A 20,468-nucleotide genomic window follows, 5' to 3' on the forward strand; every position below is an offset into this window, starting at 1 on the left:
GCTCTGAGGACATCAGCTGCCCTACCCATGGGTGGCTGATGGCACCTCCACACATGCAGCCCCTCAGCCATGAGCAGTCACCCTCTAAGCCATAAAACTGTCAGATTTGGTGTTTTTCCTGTACCACAAACAAGAGTTATTGTTAATATTAAGCATTGTTATCCTTCCACCAGAGATCGAAGGATGTTGGATTGGGGTTCTGGCCATGGGGGCTGCAGCAGCTCATGCCCAGACAAACTCACTGCATGCCCAAACCCAACCTCCCTCAGTAGCTTCCCCATAACCCTGAAGGCACTGATTTTTTAAAATGGCAGTAAAAGTCCCAAAGGATGTCAGGGAGGGAGGGAGGGAAGAAGGGGTGGCAGCACCTTGGGCTGCCATCATCTCAGCCTGCCATGAGGGGAGAGAACATATTTTTAATTGCCATTTTTAACACATAAAATGCAGGGAAAATCCTAATTTGACCCACAGCACAGGCTCATCCCATCTGCTGCAGAGGGAAAGCCACATTATCAAGGGCCACACTGAACAGACATCAACTTCTGAAGTACAGTCCAGCTGAATAAATAACACGGAAAGTTAATAGCCAAATCCTTTCAGCAGCAGCAGTGCCCTGGGAACCTGATTAGAATTTGAACATTTGCATTGATTTATATTTTTTTTCGATGTTACCAGCTGGGAGCAAGTGCTGGAGGGGAGGTACAGGAACAGCTCTGCAGAAACAGGAACAGCTAGCAAAGGATTACCTCCTAAAGGATTATCTTTTAAACAAAGAAAAATTTGGTATACTGCAAACAACTAACTCAAATCAAAAGAAACATTAATCCAACAGGATTAACAGGTAAGGCTGCCCTGTACTTTAATGTCCAGACACACAGCTGAAGAACGTGAATGGTTTTATTTAGATTATTTTATTTAGTTGTCAAGCACCTTTTCATAGTCCAAAATAAGAGCTGCCTGTTCAGTTAAAACAAAAGCTTTGATGACTTAGCCTGCAGCCTCACAAGCAACAGAGATCTCCTTTTTACAGAGCCCTCTCCTTTACCCTTACATATGTAATCTCTGATCATAGAGTTCTTTTAACTCCCATCAGGATGGAGCATGAGTTGCTGCCTGTACCACTCCTGCACTGTGAAATTTCCAGAACTGAGCTCTCTTAACTTCCCTCTGGGTGGCAGGGGAAGTCACTGAAACTGAGATGAAGCTCTTTATGGGTTCATTTTTCCTGAATTGTTACCACTCATGTAGATTTTATGGCCACAGTACTACAGAAATACCAAAAGTAAAATAGCATCAATCTACTAAAATAAAACAGCATCCATGTATTTGAAATTAATACAATGATATGTATTGAGCATCCCTGCCTTAGCAGTAGACACATTAGTAGCATCTCTGACTTGCACCAAAGATTTGCATTGAAATCTACTTGTCTATTCTGGCAAGCAGAGTAAGGTAAGCAGTCAAGTGTAAACCATAACAATATTAAAAAAAAAAGTACAAAGATAAAGCCACATTCATTACTAAAATTACATTTTACTGTATTTTAATATTTTCACATTTCTGTTAAAATTGTTTATTAATCATACATTTGAGATTCCCCTGGGGTAAATTAAAAAGCCTAAATACTTAAAAACACAAAACAGCATAAGGCAGTTCAGCAGTTCCTTTATGTTTTAGTCAGCCTCATAGACATGACAGCCCCTACTTTGACCCAGAGTTGAAACCAAATTCAGCAGCAGTTGCAAACCTTACCTCTTGATGATAGGAAAGATTATGGACTTTAGTGAATTTTTCCATCTAATGAATTTATATTTCCAACTTTTGAACTTATATTCTTTTATAACCAACTAACCTCTGCATTGGTCCAGCATATGTTTCATGTTTGTTTAAGAGTGAATTAAGCATTATGCAAAGACTCACCTCCTCCACCTCCAAGAAGGCTGGAATTAGCTGTAAGAAAAACAAAAAGGGAATTATTAGCATTGAGCTTCCTAAATATACATGGAACCAAAATAGAAGATGTTTCATAAGAGATTGTCCATTGTTTCAGTGACTTTGCTACTCCTCCCTTACCTGAAAACACTTAATGCAAAAACACTTATTGTAAATTGCAATCACAGTCTTTACCTTTGCAGCATCTTTGAAAATGTAAGCTAATAAATAAAATAATAATACAATTACTAAAGCTAATGCACTGAATAGGTTATGAAATTACAATCCTGCATTTATAATTCTATAAACCATATTCCTTTGTGATTACCAAATTAATTTAAAATTTTCATTGTAGAGAAACTTAAATAGACTTTGATGCAACTTCTGATTATCTCTCCTTGTTTTCTATGCCGTGGGACCTTTGGGGATGATGATGAGAAATCCTGGCTCCATTGATATAAAAGGGTTTGTGCAATTGAGCTGGGATTTCCCTCAGCAGGCTTAATTGACTCAGCACTGTAACCATCCAGCTACCCAGGCCAGAACTTGATAAATCACTTATGAAAAGCAATTTTCAGAGCATGGTGATACAAGATGGTCCTTCAAATTAAGCTAGTACAATTGGAGCCATGCCAAATATTTTCCTTTCAGTGCCTAGGCAGAAACAGAAGGAATGCCTAAGCTTCTAAACCTGCCCTTTAGATGTGTGGGAAACAAATCCTTGTTGTATCACAATATATTTAAAACAAAGTAAGAGCATAAAGGAGAGGCACAGGTACTTCTGATGAGTAAAGAACAGATACCTCAAACTATGTCCTGCTCCAGGACAAGGGTATATAGCAAGATACACAGAATGAATTAGGTATTGTTTTAATATGTTATTGATTATGACATTTCCCTCTGTCTCTTCAATAGAAGTCTGTAAATAGCAAATTCCCTGCTGTTGGGATTTTTCATCATTTTCTTGAGACTTTTACATAAAATTGGCAATTATCTTTATTTTGTTTTTTATCAGATATTCAACAAACACCTTTGATTTAACATCCATTTTTAGCTGAAACATTTGCAGCCAGTTTTCCCTGACACTTCAGCAGAACTGCCTTCATCAGAAAGCCAGATTTTCCATCACAGACAAGATGCATGTATGAAAGTACCTCTACATTACTCAAGAAGTACTTCTATATTAGTCAAAGTGCAATGTTCTTTAAAGAAATAAAATGCAGTTTTATATCCAGCATAGCTGACCATATTAAATCAAAGCGAACTAATTAACTAAGTTAATTAGTTAATTAACTAATTAACTAAGTTAATTACTCATCCTAGGATTAGTTGTCCTACTGTCACTGAAGAATCATTAAAACCAAGACCTAGAGTGATGTTCTCATGCCTTTTCCGCATCCAAGTCTGGTTCTAGAACCCTGGAAAATTAGATGAAGTGAAATAGGACAAAAAATCCTTTTTTTCTGTAATAAAGTCATTTGAAGCCATTTTCAAAGAAGCGCTTGTTTGGAGACAGAGAAAGGTTGGAGCAACAGGCACAAAATGGAAAACTTTAAAAAACAACAAAATTATCCATAAGTATGAACATCTCTTGCCTATCCTCTCTAAAGTGCTAGCAGAGAACAAATACTGCCATGTATATATTGCCTTTGACAAAGGCATAATGACGGTAATAATAAATGTGTGCAGACATGTTGCAAAGAACGTCAGTCTTTCTGTATTTACCTAATTCTTGCCCTGACTGAAATTCACTATTTAACAAAGAAACAAATAAAACCAGCCTCACATATTTCTACAGCTGCTTCTGAAGACCTCCTCTAACAGGTAACATCACTTTCCCTGCAATAAAAAGTACTTATCTGCTATAGAAATCAGGAGAGTTCTTATCAGAAGAAACTAAAAGGAACAAAGTGTCATCTACTGCCTGCTTTTCCACCTTATTTTTTTGGCACTGTAGAATACACCTACAATTAAACTATTCTAATCCTTACATGAGTCACATTCTAGGATTTCAGTTATTATGTTCAAGAGACTTGAGACACACAGCTAAAACCTGTTACCAAAGTTTCCACTGCTAAAAAAGTTTCTTCAGATACCCAGCCAACATCCCCATTGCAAACATTCATTCAATGGCTTCTCAGAGAATTATGCTTCTCTCATTAAGTTTTCCTGACAATGTTCATCTTTCCAGTATTTTCCAAAAACTTCTTAATAACATATAATATGTCAGCACCACCCACTTCTCTATAGAAACAGTAAAAACAGTTCAAATAGGTTTTTGGCTGCAATGCATCTACTACAGCTATTGAAAATGCAATAATAATTCACAGGGACTCTTCATTTTTTAATTTTGCTTGCATAATAGAAGGAAAATCAAACCATCTCCCTATGATTCCAGGAAAGAACAAGACTCATTTATATTTACACTTTCTTTTCTAGAAAGATAATGTGTCAAAAAGCAAGAACTTTTATTTTCAGATTTTTCAGACTCTTCCTGAAAGGTTCCATAAAACATACATCTCTTTCCATATTTGGCAAAGTCTTACCACTACAGAAGTAACTTGTCACTTAGCACCTAATGAATCTTCTCCCACACAGAGGTCAGCACAGCCCCATGGCTCCAATCACATCGTATCATGGTGGAGCAAGCATGGCCTCTCCTCTCAGTCCCTCTGTTTATCTGCAGCTGCATTTTATCCATCAATACTCCCAAATGACCAAGTCTTGGAAAACCCTTTGGAAGCTGCTCCTGCTGTAGAGGTTTAACTATGGGTAGCTGTATGGGCAACCAGCAGAAGGTCCCAGGAAGCTTTCAACCTCCAAACCTGACAGAGTCCAAATTGCCCCAGAGGTTACACCACTGCAAGTCCTCTCACTCAGGGCACGCCCAGCCTTAGGCAGAACACTTTACACCATGTGCCCGGAGAAGCTATGGATGGCCCATCCCTGGCAGGGTTCCTGGCTGGACTGGGCAGGGCTCTGAGCAACCTGATCAAGTGGAAGGTGTCACCCCAGAATACCTGCCCACAGCAGGACAGCTGGAATGGGATGATCTTTAAGGTCCCTTCCAAGTCAAACCACTCTAAGATTCTATGATTTTATGACTGCAGATTGTAAATCCATCTTGGCTAACCCTTTGTTCTTACTTCTCTTTTCCAAAGCTGTACAAGATTCTCAAGTCACAGGAGACTTGGGGTGGGAGGAAACAGGAAGGCTGAATTGCTACCAAGTTACCAAGGCAAAGAACAATAAAAGAAAGCAAACAAGAGTAAGGGGGGCTCCAAAGAAATGTGAGTAAAGGCTTCTTGCACCTCATTTCATTCCCCGCATCACCCTATCAAAGTGACCTGCCCAACCTCTCTGAAATTGCCTCCTTAAAAACTAGAGTCCACAATAGATTCCTGGGCATTAACTCTGAAAATCTACCCACAGTAGAAACTTGAAATATTATTTTAATATATACACAGAGTGGTCAGGCAGCCAGCAGACTACAGTCTGCTGTGCCAGACTGAAAAACAACATGCATTGATAGAGCCCCATCCAAAACATCATTGGCAATGGCCCTAAAGAGGCAGCAGAGGTGAGAGTTCATCTAATTTTAAATATTTTTGCCTACACCAGTAACATAGCCTTCAATTTTTTTAGAAAAGTAAAAAGAAGAGCATCATATCTGGGGACCAGTTCCTGTGGTGTCCTTTAAATGGTGGCTTCAGGATGACACAAATTACAGCTCTAGAGATACTGTGCATAACCACTGCTTTAAAAGGAGACTTGAATGCTGCATTCTGAGAGAGAGATCTCATCTTCACAGACTATCTCAGTACAGTGAACAGAAATACATCTAGAAGTGTTAAGATGGCTTTCAGTCCTTTAGGTCTGGTTTACTTTTTAATAGGGACATTAGAACCATTAGCAGAAAAAGTCTTTCTATGAAGTTCAGCCTCATCCTTAAGAAAAAATCCATTCTAAAAAAATCACTTCAAACGAAAAAACAGTAGCTAATCACTAAGGATAATGATTAGCCCTTACTGAGATGTTTACAGCCCCAGATTCAACCAGAAATTCAGTATTTCAAGTTACTTAAAACCTCAGTGGACTAGATAAATATGTTTTTTAAAAGCACCAGGAAGCCCTGCTAAAGAAACCCAGTGAACACTAGTGTGCTGTACCCTGAGAATTCAACTCTTGCTTTAAGAAACAAAATTCTTTCAAAAAAACTAGTGTTGGGGAGAGAAGGGAAAAAAGTAAAGAAAATAAAAAACACGGAAGGAAAGAATTTAAAGTAAGCTTAGTTGCTCATGATGGAATACTCACAATGAAAGCTCAGGTTGCTAAAATGTACAAATTTTAATAATGAATGTACCAGTACATTTGACAAATAAGAACTGGACATCAATGTTTTAAATCTCAGACTTCTTAAAGAGTTATGTTGTATCACTTTCCAACAGTTTTTTGACTGAATAAGCAGATCAGAAACTCTGGTGTGGTTTCCTCACTGTCCTCTTTACAACAACATTCCTACCAAACAGTAAGGTTATTTGAAATTTTGAGGAAAGCAATTGAATGCTGAAGAAGTTCACCTCAAACAAAACTCAAACGAAAATCTTCTGCACTGCTAGCCAGAACATACAAAATGTGAAGGAGGATATATGTATGGGAGGCAATTGCAGGCACAGAATTATTTTTTCTGCTGTCAGTTCTGAGGAATTTAGAGAATAGGAAAGATGTGAATAGCAATTTTTGTGATATCTCTGGAGATAACACACTTTTAGCTTCGTTAACAACACGGCTGAATAACTGTTTGCTTTTTGTTGGCACATACTCATCTGACAACAATTTAAGAACATAAATTCTTCTGGGAGCATGTCTTTGTCAAGTATTAATGGCACTAGTAACTTAAATTGACATCTATGTCATGCAGCCATGCATCTGTCAGTATAATAAAAATATAACTCTAAAAGATTAGTTGATATTGTCTGACTTTGGCAGCAGATGTTTGAGCTTATTTTGATGTAAAAAAGATTGAATATTTTTGTCAATACTTTCTAATTGTGAAATTTATTCAAGGAGACAACTTTATAACTGGCAGTATTGTAAGATGCAAGACATTCTATTGCCTCAGACACTATTTTTATTCATCAATAAAACATCATAAGAGGCAGCTGGTGAGCAGAGTAACAGTAATTTATGGAATGGGAAGTTACATTTCTTCTACATGTTTTGTGAGACATCTTTACCTGTCACTGCATTTCATTTCATCTTCTCCCAAGAAACCAGAGAGAACAAAGAGGAGTGAGATAACAGCTGCACCTTGTACATCCAAACATTTTTAGCGACAGATGTGTTTGGGTGCCTTAAAGTAAAAAGCTTCAAGCTGAAAGATCATGAAGTCATTTTGCAGCAGGTACAGTAAATAAAACACAGTCACCACTCTGTTTAAAATGCTTCCCTGCATATAAAGCCACAGCAGTCAGGAGAGGTAAAATAACATTCTAACAACAGACTGGGACAGATTGGCAAAGTTATGTCAGTGGCCAATGATGCAAAGCAGAGACTACTGGAAATTAGGAAACCACTAGGCCTAAGTGGCCTAAGTGGCCAAATAAGATTGACTTAAAACACTTAAGTAGCCAAATAAGATTGACTTAAAACACTTATGCAACCATACCCCACAAACAGCTCCAGAATACAGGTGGAACAATTTACAGAAGATTTCTACAAACAAGTTGCTCCTCTCCAGGTTTTCTTACTTTTAATGTGTGATCAAGAGCACATCATACTCTCAATACACACTCAAAAGACTTCAGCTTCATTCCTAGAAAATCTCTTTTTCTCCCCATAAACCCCCTCTGCAAATGGACACAAATGTTTACCCAGTCTCATTTTATTCATTATAGGAAGTACCAACTTCAAGGTCTCTTTCTAAAAAGCCAAGATCCCCAGAAGCATGACCAAACAATTCAGCTCATGAAGTTTCCATCATCTTTGTTTTAGCAAAACAGATGATGTGGGATACTACAGAAGGAATTGAATTTTCCATGTCTTACCTTTTTTTAGATATAGAGAAACCGCACAGTACAAGTTAAAGACTAAAAGAAAAAAACCCTAATGAAAGGCTTTGTGCAATTAGAAGCACAGGTTTTGTATTTGGAACCAATAAAATGGCCTTGTGGCTCACTTGTCACAACCTGTGATATTCTCTTCCCCACTCTCAAATTCTGTACAGAGAACAGATTTTTTTAAATTAAGGTTTGCAAATAAACCAGTCATTGTCTCTAATTTCAAGCTTGTAAAAGGTATGTCAGAGGTAGATTAAGGGGAAAAAAAATAATCAGCATACTAGTAAGTACTCTGGAGTTGATCCTGTCAAGGAAATTGCCTTCACAACATTGTGAATTCAATAAAGAAACAATAACTGTCATAAGGTCTCAGTTATTTTTCTTTTTCTAATACATTACCAACTCAATACATGATATGCATTTATGCAAGAAGGTTATTTTTAAAAGTTATCTATTACATCCATTAAGCTTAATCATTCATATGCAAAGCATGTCTGAAATCTGATATGAAGAGTAAAAAAAAAAAGCAACCAAATGCACCTAAGACCCAAGGCAGGTAAGGCAGCAGACAGCAGCATGGCACAGAAATGAGCTATCAGGATAACACCTTCAACTTGGCCTAATTGGAGGCACAACTTCAAAGCAGAGGGAGCAGAATGACAGGTATTTTACCATACAGTGAAATACAGTAATTGCTTTAATGCAGGGAGAAAGAAAATTAACAGAAATTGAAGTTGACTAACGTATCCTAAGAAAAATCCATGAGAGAAGGTGTTTGGCCCATACTACTTCCTAAATGCTGCTGTATAAACTTCCATATGGACTGAAGTTTAGGCTGCAGCTTTAAAAGAAGCCTAAACTTTACAGTAGCCTGAGGGCTCCACCAAAATTGTTTCTTGGTGGGGAAGTCAGACAACCACAACAAAATAAATGTAACTTAAAAGAATATCCCAAAAACCAAATGAACTTGGTTTTTAAGAATGGTCCCAAACACAACTTCACAAAGTATTTCCAGGTGAAATTTTTGCAAAAACAGCAGTTCACACTTTCCTACCAATGAAATTCATACTTCTCATACCCATCCATTGGTATTAATTTGAGCTGGACATGACCATCTATTTCAAAAGAAAAGCAAGAAAGTGATGAAGAAGGAGAAGGTTTCCTGCCAGTGCCTCAAGAAGGACAGTTAGAAGAACCTGTTTGATGAGGCTGATGTCATGCTTGGGAGGGAGAAGACGACAGACTTGTTGAATCAGAACCTGCAGTTTGCAGGGAAGAAGTCAGAAAAGGCTAAAAGTGGCTGGTCAGCACAGAAAGATCCATGGTCATGTTTTGTGTGTGCCCCTCTGCAGAAGCCATTTTCCCCATTCCTCTCATTTTGGGAAACATCAGAAAAGCACAAACCAGGAACAATTTCATTCTAAAACACAGGGTGAGAAATTGTCACACGCACTACAAGATGATAAAGGGAAAGAGATTAATTAAGATTTGATAAATTTTGTGCATCAGTTTGTGATTTTCTCAGCCACTTAAAAGTTGCCTTCTAGATCATTAAGGTATTTAACAATCTAGCTAAGCTGAAATGTAAAGCTACAGGAACTTCCTTCAGCGCAGAGTAACGAGGACAAAAATATTCAGGTCTACTAAAACCCATTCTTCATTACACAGTTTAGGCCATTTGTGTGGTTTTTAAATGTAACATTAAAGGGAATCAAAGTGTTGCAGTATATAATTAATCCATTTAAGTAGAATCATTATCAATATTTAAAAGCCTATGCAAAATAAAGTAAGATGTGGTCCAAGGTTCTACTAGCACAATTAGAAAAACAGTTTTGGTAGTAATTGTTGCAAAATAATTAGTGAAATTTATAAAACTCATGCATCTTTCCAGTATCCCAAAGGAACTAGAATATGTTATATGGAAAACAAGAAAAAAAAATCAGAGTGAAGTTCAAGCTTTTGTTGCCTTTGTCTTTTCAAAATTACAGCCCGCTCTGAACCTACCAAAGTCTACGTGTATCTTATGACCTTTTTCTTCTATTTTTAAAACATAGCTATGGTACTTATGGTGTAGCTATATATAAATAAAACTAGGTTTCATTTCAATATTTTGCTACAAAAAAAAACTGCCTAATATTTAACTTCTCCAAGGAAAATGTCAGACTGCAAAAAGCTGTATTAAAGCAACAGTTACCCTCTGAAAAATGAAAACAAAAGGCAAGAAAAACTAACATATTTCAGTCCTGAAACATTAATATTTAACATTCAGGCTTCAAATCAATTTTAAAAACCCTAATTTGTTATGAAATCAAAGACCACTGCTGGAAAGAAACTACCTGGGGCCTTGTCCTGCCATTTTTCCATGGGGCAACCAGCAGGAAGAGTTTCCCTGTGGTGCAGGCACATCCCACTCTGCTCCTGTTTTACTCACAGGCAAGCCATGTGAGGATAGTCATGGCTCCAGCTGCAGGGCAACCTCAGTGGGTGCATTTTCAAGTTAAAGTAGCACATGTCCACATCACCATTTTTTTTTTTTTTTTTTAGGGTATTAACACTTCTGAACAATTCAGTTAAAAAAAAAAAAAAGAAAGAAAAAAGGCACACCTGATCTCCTACAAAACAGAAACAGCCCTGGTGTTTTGGTTTGGTATGGTTTGGTTTTTTTCAGCTACACAGACAAGACTTCACTTGCAACTTTTGCCTCCAAGTTAGAGGAAGGCAAGCTGTTATTGCACTGTTTTTGCAAGAGCAGCCTGGAAGGAAGATTTTGACAATGAATTACAAGCTCCTGCAAGCAGCTAGCGCAGACTTGTAGGAGCTGAAGAGCCTGCAAAGAACTGAAGTTGACTTTAAAATGTGTCCAGCTGGGTGAGTGTAACGTGCTCTGCACATGATCGTGTTGCATCACCTCCCTAATGATCCTTTCTTTATATAGCCTGAAATTAAAAGCAGCTCCCACTGTGGTCTGTGGGAGCCACATTACAGAAGAAGCAGAGGATCTGGTTATGTATTTAAAGTCATGGGGGTGTTGTTTTCAAACATAGGCCCAAACTGTTTCTATAGGGCTAAATATTTGTATAACGACAGTCATATATTCCTTTGTAAGGGAAAGTGGAACTTAATAACCTCAGCATCTCAGTCAAACCAGAAATAATGCATTATGGTAAAATACGGACTGCACATCATACACTGCCTCTAATAATACTGTCCCAAATATTACTGTATCCTGCTGTCAAATATACTATCCATACTTCTTCTTAACTCTCTGTTTCAAAAAGCTATAGCCTAAAAAAAATCTGGAGAAGACCATAAAAGACAGTAAGAATAAAGTGTAGACATCAACTTACTCTATCAGAGACATCAGAAACTTTCCCTTTTATCATAAAAGTAAGTCAGCTTAGTTAGATCGATCATCCTCTCCATTTTATTGCTTTTGGAATGTACAGTCCATGACACATCTTAAAATGGAGAAACATAAACTAAAGTTTGAAAAAAAACCTGTTAGCTGACGATTTTCACATTCCCTGAAAACCCCAAAAACTCTATTCAGGAACTTTAAAGAAAAGGAAGATCACAAATAATCAAAATGATGGGAAGGCCTGAAGATATTTTCAAAGGCATGACAGAGCCAAGAGCCCAGATGAAATCCCTGGCAATGACAGATTTTAGATTGTGTGGGACAATTCTTTGTTCCTGTCAGCTTGTGGAGGGTTTCTAATCTTTCCTAGCTGCAGATGCTCACGGTTCATGGTTGTTTTATCCCAACAACCATCAGATCGAGCTGTGCTGTGTGGTTATTTCCCTAGCAAACAGTGCCCTGCACCCCATTTCCCTGGCCATCACCTGTGTACCTGCCCCTTGTGCTCCCCATAGCTGCCTGAGTAATAAAGCAATGAGTCAATTTGTTAAACTCTTAAGATCCCTCTTTAACACTACGATTACAGGCACTTCTTAAAAGATAAGGCAGATTAAAGCTATTATCCAAAAATTTGCAGCAAACAGGCAATGTTGTTATAAGGTTGTGCATTCCAGCAGGTAGTATCTGGCAGAAGCAGCATTAAGGCTTTGATGAAAAATTTACTGAGGTTATGCTGGACAAGGGGCTTTCATTTTCTGTGAAGCACAACAGGAGGGCAGGATGTTGCACTGTGAACGCTGATAATGCCGTGCAGACAGAAAAATAATCATCAAGTTGCAACTCCTAATCAATAACTTCATCATATAGGCACCACTGGTCATCCTTAGAATTTCATGTCCTTGCTTCCTGCTAATTCCACTGGTCAATTTAGATATGGAAAGGTTGCCTGTATCAAGCAGGACACATGACACCTTGTCATGTAGGGCGATTCCCAGTCAGGCAACATATTTCCATAGTCTCGGTGAGACAAGACTTCTGGATGCAGAACACACGTGGAAGACTGATTTCCCTCCACAGCTGATGATGACAGGCAGGCACTGTCCAGTGGCAATGTGGGACATCTAGGTTTTGTGAACCCAAGACAGATGATATGAATTCACCCTCTGGTGGCCAAGATGCTTGTGGTTAATTTACCACCATCACCACAAGCACTTCCACCACAAATCCTTTCAGCCATAACCACTACCCAAAACCGCAAGAACTGCTCATACTTGCTATTTTTGCTACTTTTTTTCTCATTGCTTCTAGTCACAGTTTGCCCACTAATTCAAGAGTAGTATCAGCACGTAAAACAAGTAATAGAACATATCTGCCCCTCTGCCTGGGCCACAACTCAATCACGAGCTATTTTGTATAGCCTACAAAGTATTCTCACTGAGAGTTTCAATAAAAAGGACTGTGGCTTAATCCTACAAACAATTTCTAAAGATAAATAAACCAAAGATAAATTGGGGAAAGCTGATTAATCACTTCAAAGTATGCTGCTCCTTTACTGAGCATTTTTAAAGTGCTTCTGTGCTTTTGGTTTACCAATCTTTCTGTAAGGCAAAAGGAAGACAAATACATGTAGCTCAAAAACCCTGCTGGGATGAACGTTGGTCCAAAAACCACACTAGTCCAAGCTGAAACACTTTTCTTCAAAATGCTGCAATATATACAGTCCACCTAGAGCAACTTTCTAAGGCCTTGCTGTTAATGAGATGATATTTTAATGAGTTATTTTTCCTTCTATACTTTACCTCGAGGAAAAATAACGATCTTAAGAAGCTCCAAGCTTTCACATAGACCATCTGAATCCAGGATTAGCATGTAACTCCCAGTGGTCTATTCCACGTCTAGGAAATATAAACAAGGACACTATAATCTAATCTGTGCAGAGCAAACACTTCAGTTCACTATTCTAATACTGCTAGAGTGATTTATGAGGCAGCTGAGTAATTCTGAAAAATGTACTAAGAAAACAAAGGCAAAATTAGGCAAAGTACCAACGTTGTTTATATGAATACAGAGACCAGCAATGTCAAAGGATATCACAGGCATCTTATGCTACACATAAGCACATCTGTGAGGCAGGTAAAGTATGTTTTTATAGCTGTTCAGAAAAGAAAATGATGAATCATCTTTTATAGCTCTATATAAAATTACTTTTCTAGTGGCAATTAATAGAGAGAGGCCCCAGAACACCAGTCACAAGCTCTAACCATCAGGGAGAAATAAATTATATGACAATAAAACCCCCCAAACTTTAGTGAATATGGAAAATTCTGTTTTCTCTTGAAAAGCAGCCACATCAATCACACATTCTATATGCACATCAGCAAAGAGGTGGCTCGGTGGAGCTAGAGAGGATCTGCTGAGCCCAAAGCATCAGGCAGGGAGACTGCAGTTCAAAGCCCACATGACTAAATACCCAGCACAAGTTTATGGTCATTATTTGCAGGAAAAGACGTCCTGTTTATTTATCTCACGCAATGCTGATATCATTCCTACCAATATGTATAAAACACATTAACAGTCCCAAAATGTTACCAGACTATGTTAGAGGCAGCAAAATCCACAGTGATCTGGCTGGAATAAGGGACTGCACTGAAGCATGGCTCTTTTCTTCCCCCAAAGTCTCAGGCAGTCTTTTCTTTATACTTAAAACAAATTAAATCTACTGCAATTAATGATTATAGTTTTCCCTTCAATCAGCCCATACTCCTCTAGGAAATTAACTTAGCTATTAAAAGCCTAAAGGCTGAAAAGGAACCTAGTTAGATGAGTTTTACCTCCTCTGTACTGCCTGTGTAATCAAATGCAGTTTCCCCACCAGTTTAATTCTAATCAGTTTAATTACTGAAAATTACAATGAAAAAAAAAACCCTTAATTCTTACACTAGAACAAAGGAGAAAAGCTACATTTGGTAGCAGAAGAGAACTGGGTGACACGATACTGCACATAAGGGAGAGGAAATGACCAAAAATAAAGACAAATTCCAATATTTCTTAGACAACAGCTATCAGACTGAGGAGGTGGAAATAGTAAGCTACGAGCCAAGAATAAAACTCAGCATAGACTACTTCCAGGATGTGAAGTTGTGGGGAGAGTTTATTACTTCAATATTGCAACACCTTAATTAGACAGGACTTGTGTAGATCCACTGAGCCTTAATCTGTATTTCCTACTCAGTCTTTTGGCCCTATACAAAAGTCTTTTTGCTGTAATATAAATATAGTGAGATGAAAGGTGCTTTAAGCAAGTCTTTTGGACACACGTGGTGCTATATAGATACATTTAGAGTGAAAGCACATTTCCTGCACTTGATTTCCACAGCAAAAGTATTTCTTACTGCTATGAAACTCTGTGTTTACAAAGAAATTATTTCACGGTATGCTTTTCTTACCTCTTGCCACAAGGAAACCTCCATGCTGATCAGAGCTATGAAAGGCAATATAATGCCTTTATTTCTTCTGAAATACCCAAAACATAAACCAAATTCATTCTTACATTGTATCTATTTCCCATTTTTCATTTCTCCTTTTGTCCATAATGGCTTTGCTGCCTACTTCACAATTCTAAGGACCTTAATAAAGGTGACTTTAAATCTTCTCCATCCAGATGACTAATCCCAGTTATCTCATTTAAACTGCTAGTTTACATTCTACTAATACTGCACAGCCATCTAGTCTGTGCAAGGAAGGGATAGGAACAGGCCAGTGACTCTTACTAGAAGACATTGCAATCCCTGTGCAAGCAGAACTGCCATAAATCAAGGACTGGTGCTAGTAAGACAGATAGTGGCATTTTAAAGTTCAAAATATTGAAATAAATTATTTTATTTTTTGCTGAATTCACCAATCAGCCAGCCTTGCATTTTGTCATGTACACTGCAGAAAAGAGAAATTCTGTCTCACCACAAGAAATGCAATCCTTCTCCAAAAAGGAAACTTGTTAAATCCAAGGCAAGTTTTTAACTATGTGCACAATCTTTTACTAATGGAGACTGGAGGGAGCCAGAGGGGAGAGAGAATACCACAGAAGTATTCATAAGCATCCTGGAATATGCTCAGAAACATGGAAATGTGAACTATATAGACCTTACCAACAGGCAAACCATGCATGTTCCTAGAGAAATATGTCATGTCTCTTATAAAAAGGCCACATTGCTGCAAGACAGCAGATGTGCTTTTCACAGAGTCCCCTTCTGTGCCAAGATGTCTGTAGCCATGAAGTCTTTAAAAAGTCCCTTAGTTTGCAAAGATCTGCAGAAAGCAGCAGTATCTCTCTGAGCAAACACACACCAAGCCTTTGTCTGAGTCTACAGGGCCCTCCTGGAGGGGCTATATAATCAAGGTTGAGATAGGAACTCCTAGGGTGGAGAAGCCTCATACTCATGTTAAATGCAAGTCACTTATTCACCACTTTTGTTCAAAAATGCCTGGCCTTGAACATTTTAAAGGCTGTAATGGGATCAAGCATATCTAAAAGAACAATACATCTCAAAGTTCAAACCAAGTTCTAAACTTAGATAAGATGTCTGCATATATCCTTACGCACTCCCAATTGTTTTATCCCAATCAGCTGAGAGGGTATTTTACAAAACCCTTTCCCAAGTTTTTCCTAGACTTTCTTCTCTTAGAAGATGGGGAAAGCGACATAGAAATTCCTGAAGGTTATGACTTTTGAAGCACTCATTAAACATGCAGTGAATAAAATGGGGAAAGAACTTCAATATTCCAAAAGCATGGATCTACTAGCAGTAATTCCTTACTAGTTGATGGCTATTTTCTGCCCCATTCATGATAAAATTTGGTTTTACTCTGCAAGATCAATAGTTAGAAAACAGAGGAAGAAGAGAGGAGCAGAGGAGAAATAAAAAACAAACAAAAACACAATTTAAAACAAAAAAACAAATAAACAAACAAGCAAAAAAACCCTGAAACCACACACACACACACAAAAAATACAGCCAAGAAACAACCACAAGGCATACAAAGGCAAGACCGTAAAGTAAGATTTGCAAAACCTCTGTCTCCTCTTTTTCCCCCCAGACAATACACAATGTAGCTATACTTCAAATTCACATTATGCATTTTAAGTACACCTTGATGAAGCTTTTTAAAAGAGCTATGTTTATAAAAGGACCCTGTAACAGGCCCTACAAGAAAGAGCACAAAAATCAGTTGTGAAAGGGACCCTTCAGCATGGGTCCCTTTCCTGTAACAAACTGATGAAAACGCCACACAAACTGCATCTCACGTGGCAAGACCAGAAAACTGCTAAAAAGGCAATTGCATGATGTGTTCTGCCATTACTTGGTAAAAATTAATCTTTAAAATAATTAAATTGTATTTGCTTGAGGCATCTAAGATAGTTCTTTAAAATGAAGAAAAAGAAGTTGAATTGGAATTGAAACAGACCACAATTTACAGGATATTAACATCTACTCTATGACTGCCATTTCATTGAAGCTGAGATCTGAAGTGTATAATGTCTGGTGCACAAAACAGTCTTTCATAAAGACAAATTCACCTACTGGTGGGCCCAAAGTATCCTTGAGAAGAATAAATGCACTTAACCTGCATTTCCTAGAGGAAATGCACTCTAGAGGATGTCCTTTTGGAGGTCTGAGTCCCTTTCATGTAACCTACAAAGCTCCCACAGGATCCAGCCAAAGCTCAGAGCTGCATGGAAGGCTCTCATGCCACAATTGCCACAAGGGTCACCACTGACTAAACAGCCAGGCTTAAAAAGATTAAATTCCCTAATCTGAGAAATGCCGTTGAAGCAGAAGACCGGATAAGTCCTAAGCATAGTTTCAGAAAACAAATCTTGCAGCTCAGCAATTCCACTTTTTACAGTTAGGGATGTTACAACAGCTCAGAATTCATGTTTAAATAGAACTAAGTCCCCTCTTGCATCCTCCAAAACATCCATCACTGTAACTTCAGCCTTTTCATAATTTAAATTAATAATCTTCAGTGCCTAAGTACATCTTCAGTCTGTTTTGACAGACAAAATTAATACCTCTTGCAGTTACTGCTGGAAAGTACTAGAAGGCCCAGTTATCAGATGTTTTGACCTCTGCCTCTCCAGCCAGTTATTCATGCTGCCAGCCAACTTCCGCGGGTCTCTGTCCACAGCACGCTGGCCAGGAGCAGCCCGGCGCAGCCCAGCCCAGCAGAGCACTGTGGAGCTCTACTTTTAGAATGCTTTTAGAATGCTGTGCTTTTAGAAACAGCATCTATCAGTAGAGCAAAGGAAGTGTTTGAACAACCTTTCTACAGACATATGTCCCAATAGTAGGCTCAATTTAACCTGCTACAATAGAGAACTGTAGGGCTGTTATTGAGGAGAAAAAACTTCTATGTATCTTTATGCCAAAGATGGGTTATTTAGATGTTTTGCTTATTTATTTGGGGGGAGTTTGTGTGATTCCTGGGGCTGTCCTGTGCAAGGCCAGCAGTTGAACTTGGATGATCCTTGTGGGTCCCTTCCAACGCAGAATATTCTATGATTCTATGCATTCTAGTTGTACTAGTTAATTTTAATCTACGCATAATTTTTGTCTTGGACCTTTTGACCTATACTGAGCCCTGAGATCTACTGAAGGGTATAAAAAACCAGACAACCCAGAAAAGGCTCAATTCTCAGCTTTCCCAAGTCTATCCGACTCCCCAGTCACAAACTGCTTTTCTAGCCAGTAAATGAAAATGAGCGCAGGAAGAGCAGTAATGTTTTGTTACGGTTGCCATGGTGTAAAAGTATTATTCCATACAGGAACTTTCACTACATTTGTCATCAAAATGATATTCAACAGGTAAAGGCGCAGTACAAGCATGGGAGGCATCAGACCCTGACAGCCGGCAGCCTTGAGCAGGGTTGATAAAGACCCAGCCAGCTGGAACTGAATCATGCATTACTTCTCAAGGTAATTGATAAAATGGTAAAATGTGCAATATTGGAAACTGGTAATATTAACAAAAACAGGTTTTACCAATATTAATTAAGATGCTTGGTAAATGCATTAAGAATGCTTTATTAATATAATCTATTTAATAATAGACTACAACCATTTATTAATGGTACTGAATTCACATGTGAAAGAATTTGGTTAAAAAATACAGTGAAAAAGGATGACATGCTCCACTTTAACACACTGTTTAAAAAACTCACCAGAAGGAACAATATCCATGAGAAAAGATACAAGACCTTGTTTATTCATGGAATATCTTAAAGTCTGAGAGCTATAAGAAAACTTGCTCCATCCCAAGGAAATATTTTTTAAAAACTATCATCTTTCATTTTGTTACACAACAAATACTTTGAGAATTTACTCAGCTGCAGTTAAAAAAGCTGTAACTATAAATTCTGTATAGTATCATCTACTTATTAAATTCATCAAAATGAAAAAATATTAATTTCTTTTGGGGAAAAAGAAAACTATTAAAATGTACAGCTGCTTTAAAAACGTGCAGAAACACTTATTTTTCCTCTGATATTCCTTTATTCTTTCTTTCATTGTATTCTTTTTATAAATGGCTGTATAGGTATTTCCAGAACACCCGGTTGAGATACTTTTATTACTATTCAACTGCCTAATGATTTCACTTTCCATGATTTACACTTGGAAGAATGTAATAGCAAATAGATATAATGACAAAAAAATGTTTGCTAAACCGGTCAAGTGCAACTAATGCTGCTGAAACCACATGGGCAGAAAGCAAATCGGGAATTGGTAAATGACAGGGTTTGGAAGATTACATTTCACAGGATGTTCACAAATAATAATTTACCATAATGTGCTGCTTTCCTTAGTTCCCCAAGTAGCTATCAGTCTTCCTAGAAAGCAAGTTGGATGTAGCCACTGAACTTCCCATCCTGCAGAGCAAACTCCCTCTTTCCACTGACTGTATGAAGGATCCAGGTAGCTTTAGACCTACAGGTTTTACAGCACTCTCACCATGCATATTCAGGGCTGGAAATCTGCATTCTGGAGGAGATCAAGAGACAGCTGGGAGCAATTTTCAAAATCTTGAAGCGTAAGAGGTCCCAGTGGTTTGAGAGCAGATCAACATGTTCACTCTGGTAGGATACAGTCAAACAACATGGTAGGGAAGCCCAGGCTTTTACCCACAGTAACACACACACACAGATCCAGTGCTGGAACTGCAGTGAATCCTTGGCAGAAGCACAGAGCAGGTACAGTGGGAGGATTCCAGTGCTCGGCAGATACTGTCACAAGTGGAAATGCATCAGAGACCGACTCCAACCAGGACTGGCCCCACTTACACAAGTTAAAGTCAACTTGTATGAACATAAAGTTAGCAGCTGTACTTTCACACTGCTCATGACATCTTTCTGTCCTGAGACTCCAGCAAGGGTTTGTCTTGTACAACCATTTCACCCTTCCATGACTGCAGTTATGTTTAAATATAAAGACAATTGCCAAAAAAACTACAAGCTGTAGTATTTAATTGAGAGCAACCCTTTGGGAACTGCTACTTCTGAGCAAAGAAACAATCTTGAGCCCAAATGAGGCATTGTTATCAGGGGCAATAAGCATTATTTGTCCAAGATTTTCTACAAGAGACAAGGATGTTGTCTCCACAATTTTCTTTCATATTTTCTCAGTTCTCATGTCTCTGATATCCCACTCATGGTTTCTCTCCCCCTTGATCTAATCCTTACATTTCTCCCCTTTCCAAGGCTGTACATATGACATTTTCTCATAACCACATCGTTTACAGGTACTTCTCCTTTCTTTGGTTCCTCTCTCAGCTCTCCAGGTTTGTGTTGCCCAACCAGTTTATTTTTCTACACCCCTCTGCCCCCCCTCACTGCTCTCCTGAGCTGCCCTATGCCCATTTGCTATTCAGCTTTCCACTACAAGATGACATTTTGCCTTTCGGTTTCAGTGCATGCAGTTCCCAGTAACCGGATTAAAGGGACTTAAATTAGAAAGAAGGCAAATATGTAAACAAGCAGCTATGAGATATAAGCACCTGACGCAGGTTTCATTCAAGCAGCATGCATGTTTGAAAAAGCAACCCTTTTTTTTTTAATTGCCCCAATA

General features: G+C 38.2%; 1 protein-coding gene across 6 annotated transcripts in view; it reads right to left on the reverse strand.

Annotated features, from left to right (window-relative positions):
* Positions 1 to 20,468, reverse strand: part of MACROD2 (mono-ADP ribosylhydrolase 2) — an 852,188-nt gene that overhangs the window by 665,793 nt on the left and 165,927 nt on the right. For all 6 annotated transcript variants that reach the window (XM_053937065.1, XM_053937064.1, XM_053937063.1 and 3 more), the window contains one exon: positions 1,921 to 1,950. In XM_053937065.1, coding sequence (XP_053793040.1) covers positions 1,921 to 1,950 — 30 coding nt within the window. The remainder of the gene's footprint in view (positions 1 to 1,920; positions 1,951 to 20,468) is intronic.

This window comes from Vidua chalybeata, chromosome 3 (genome assembly GCF_026979565.1).
Source record: "Vidua chalybeata isolate OUT-0048 chromosome 3, bVidCha1 merged haplotype, whole genome shotgun sequence".
Lineage (NCBI taxonomy): Eukaryota > Metazoa > Chordata > Aves > Passeriformes > Viduidae > Vidua > Vidua chalybeata.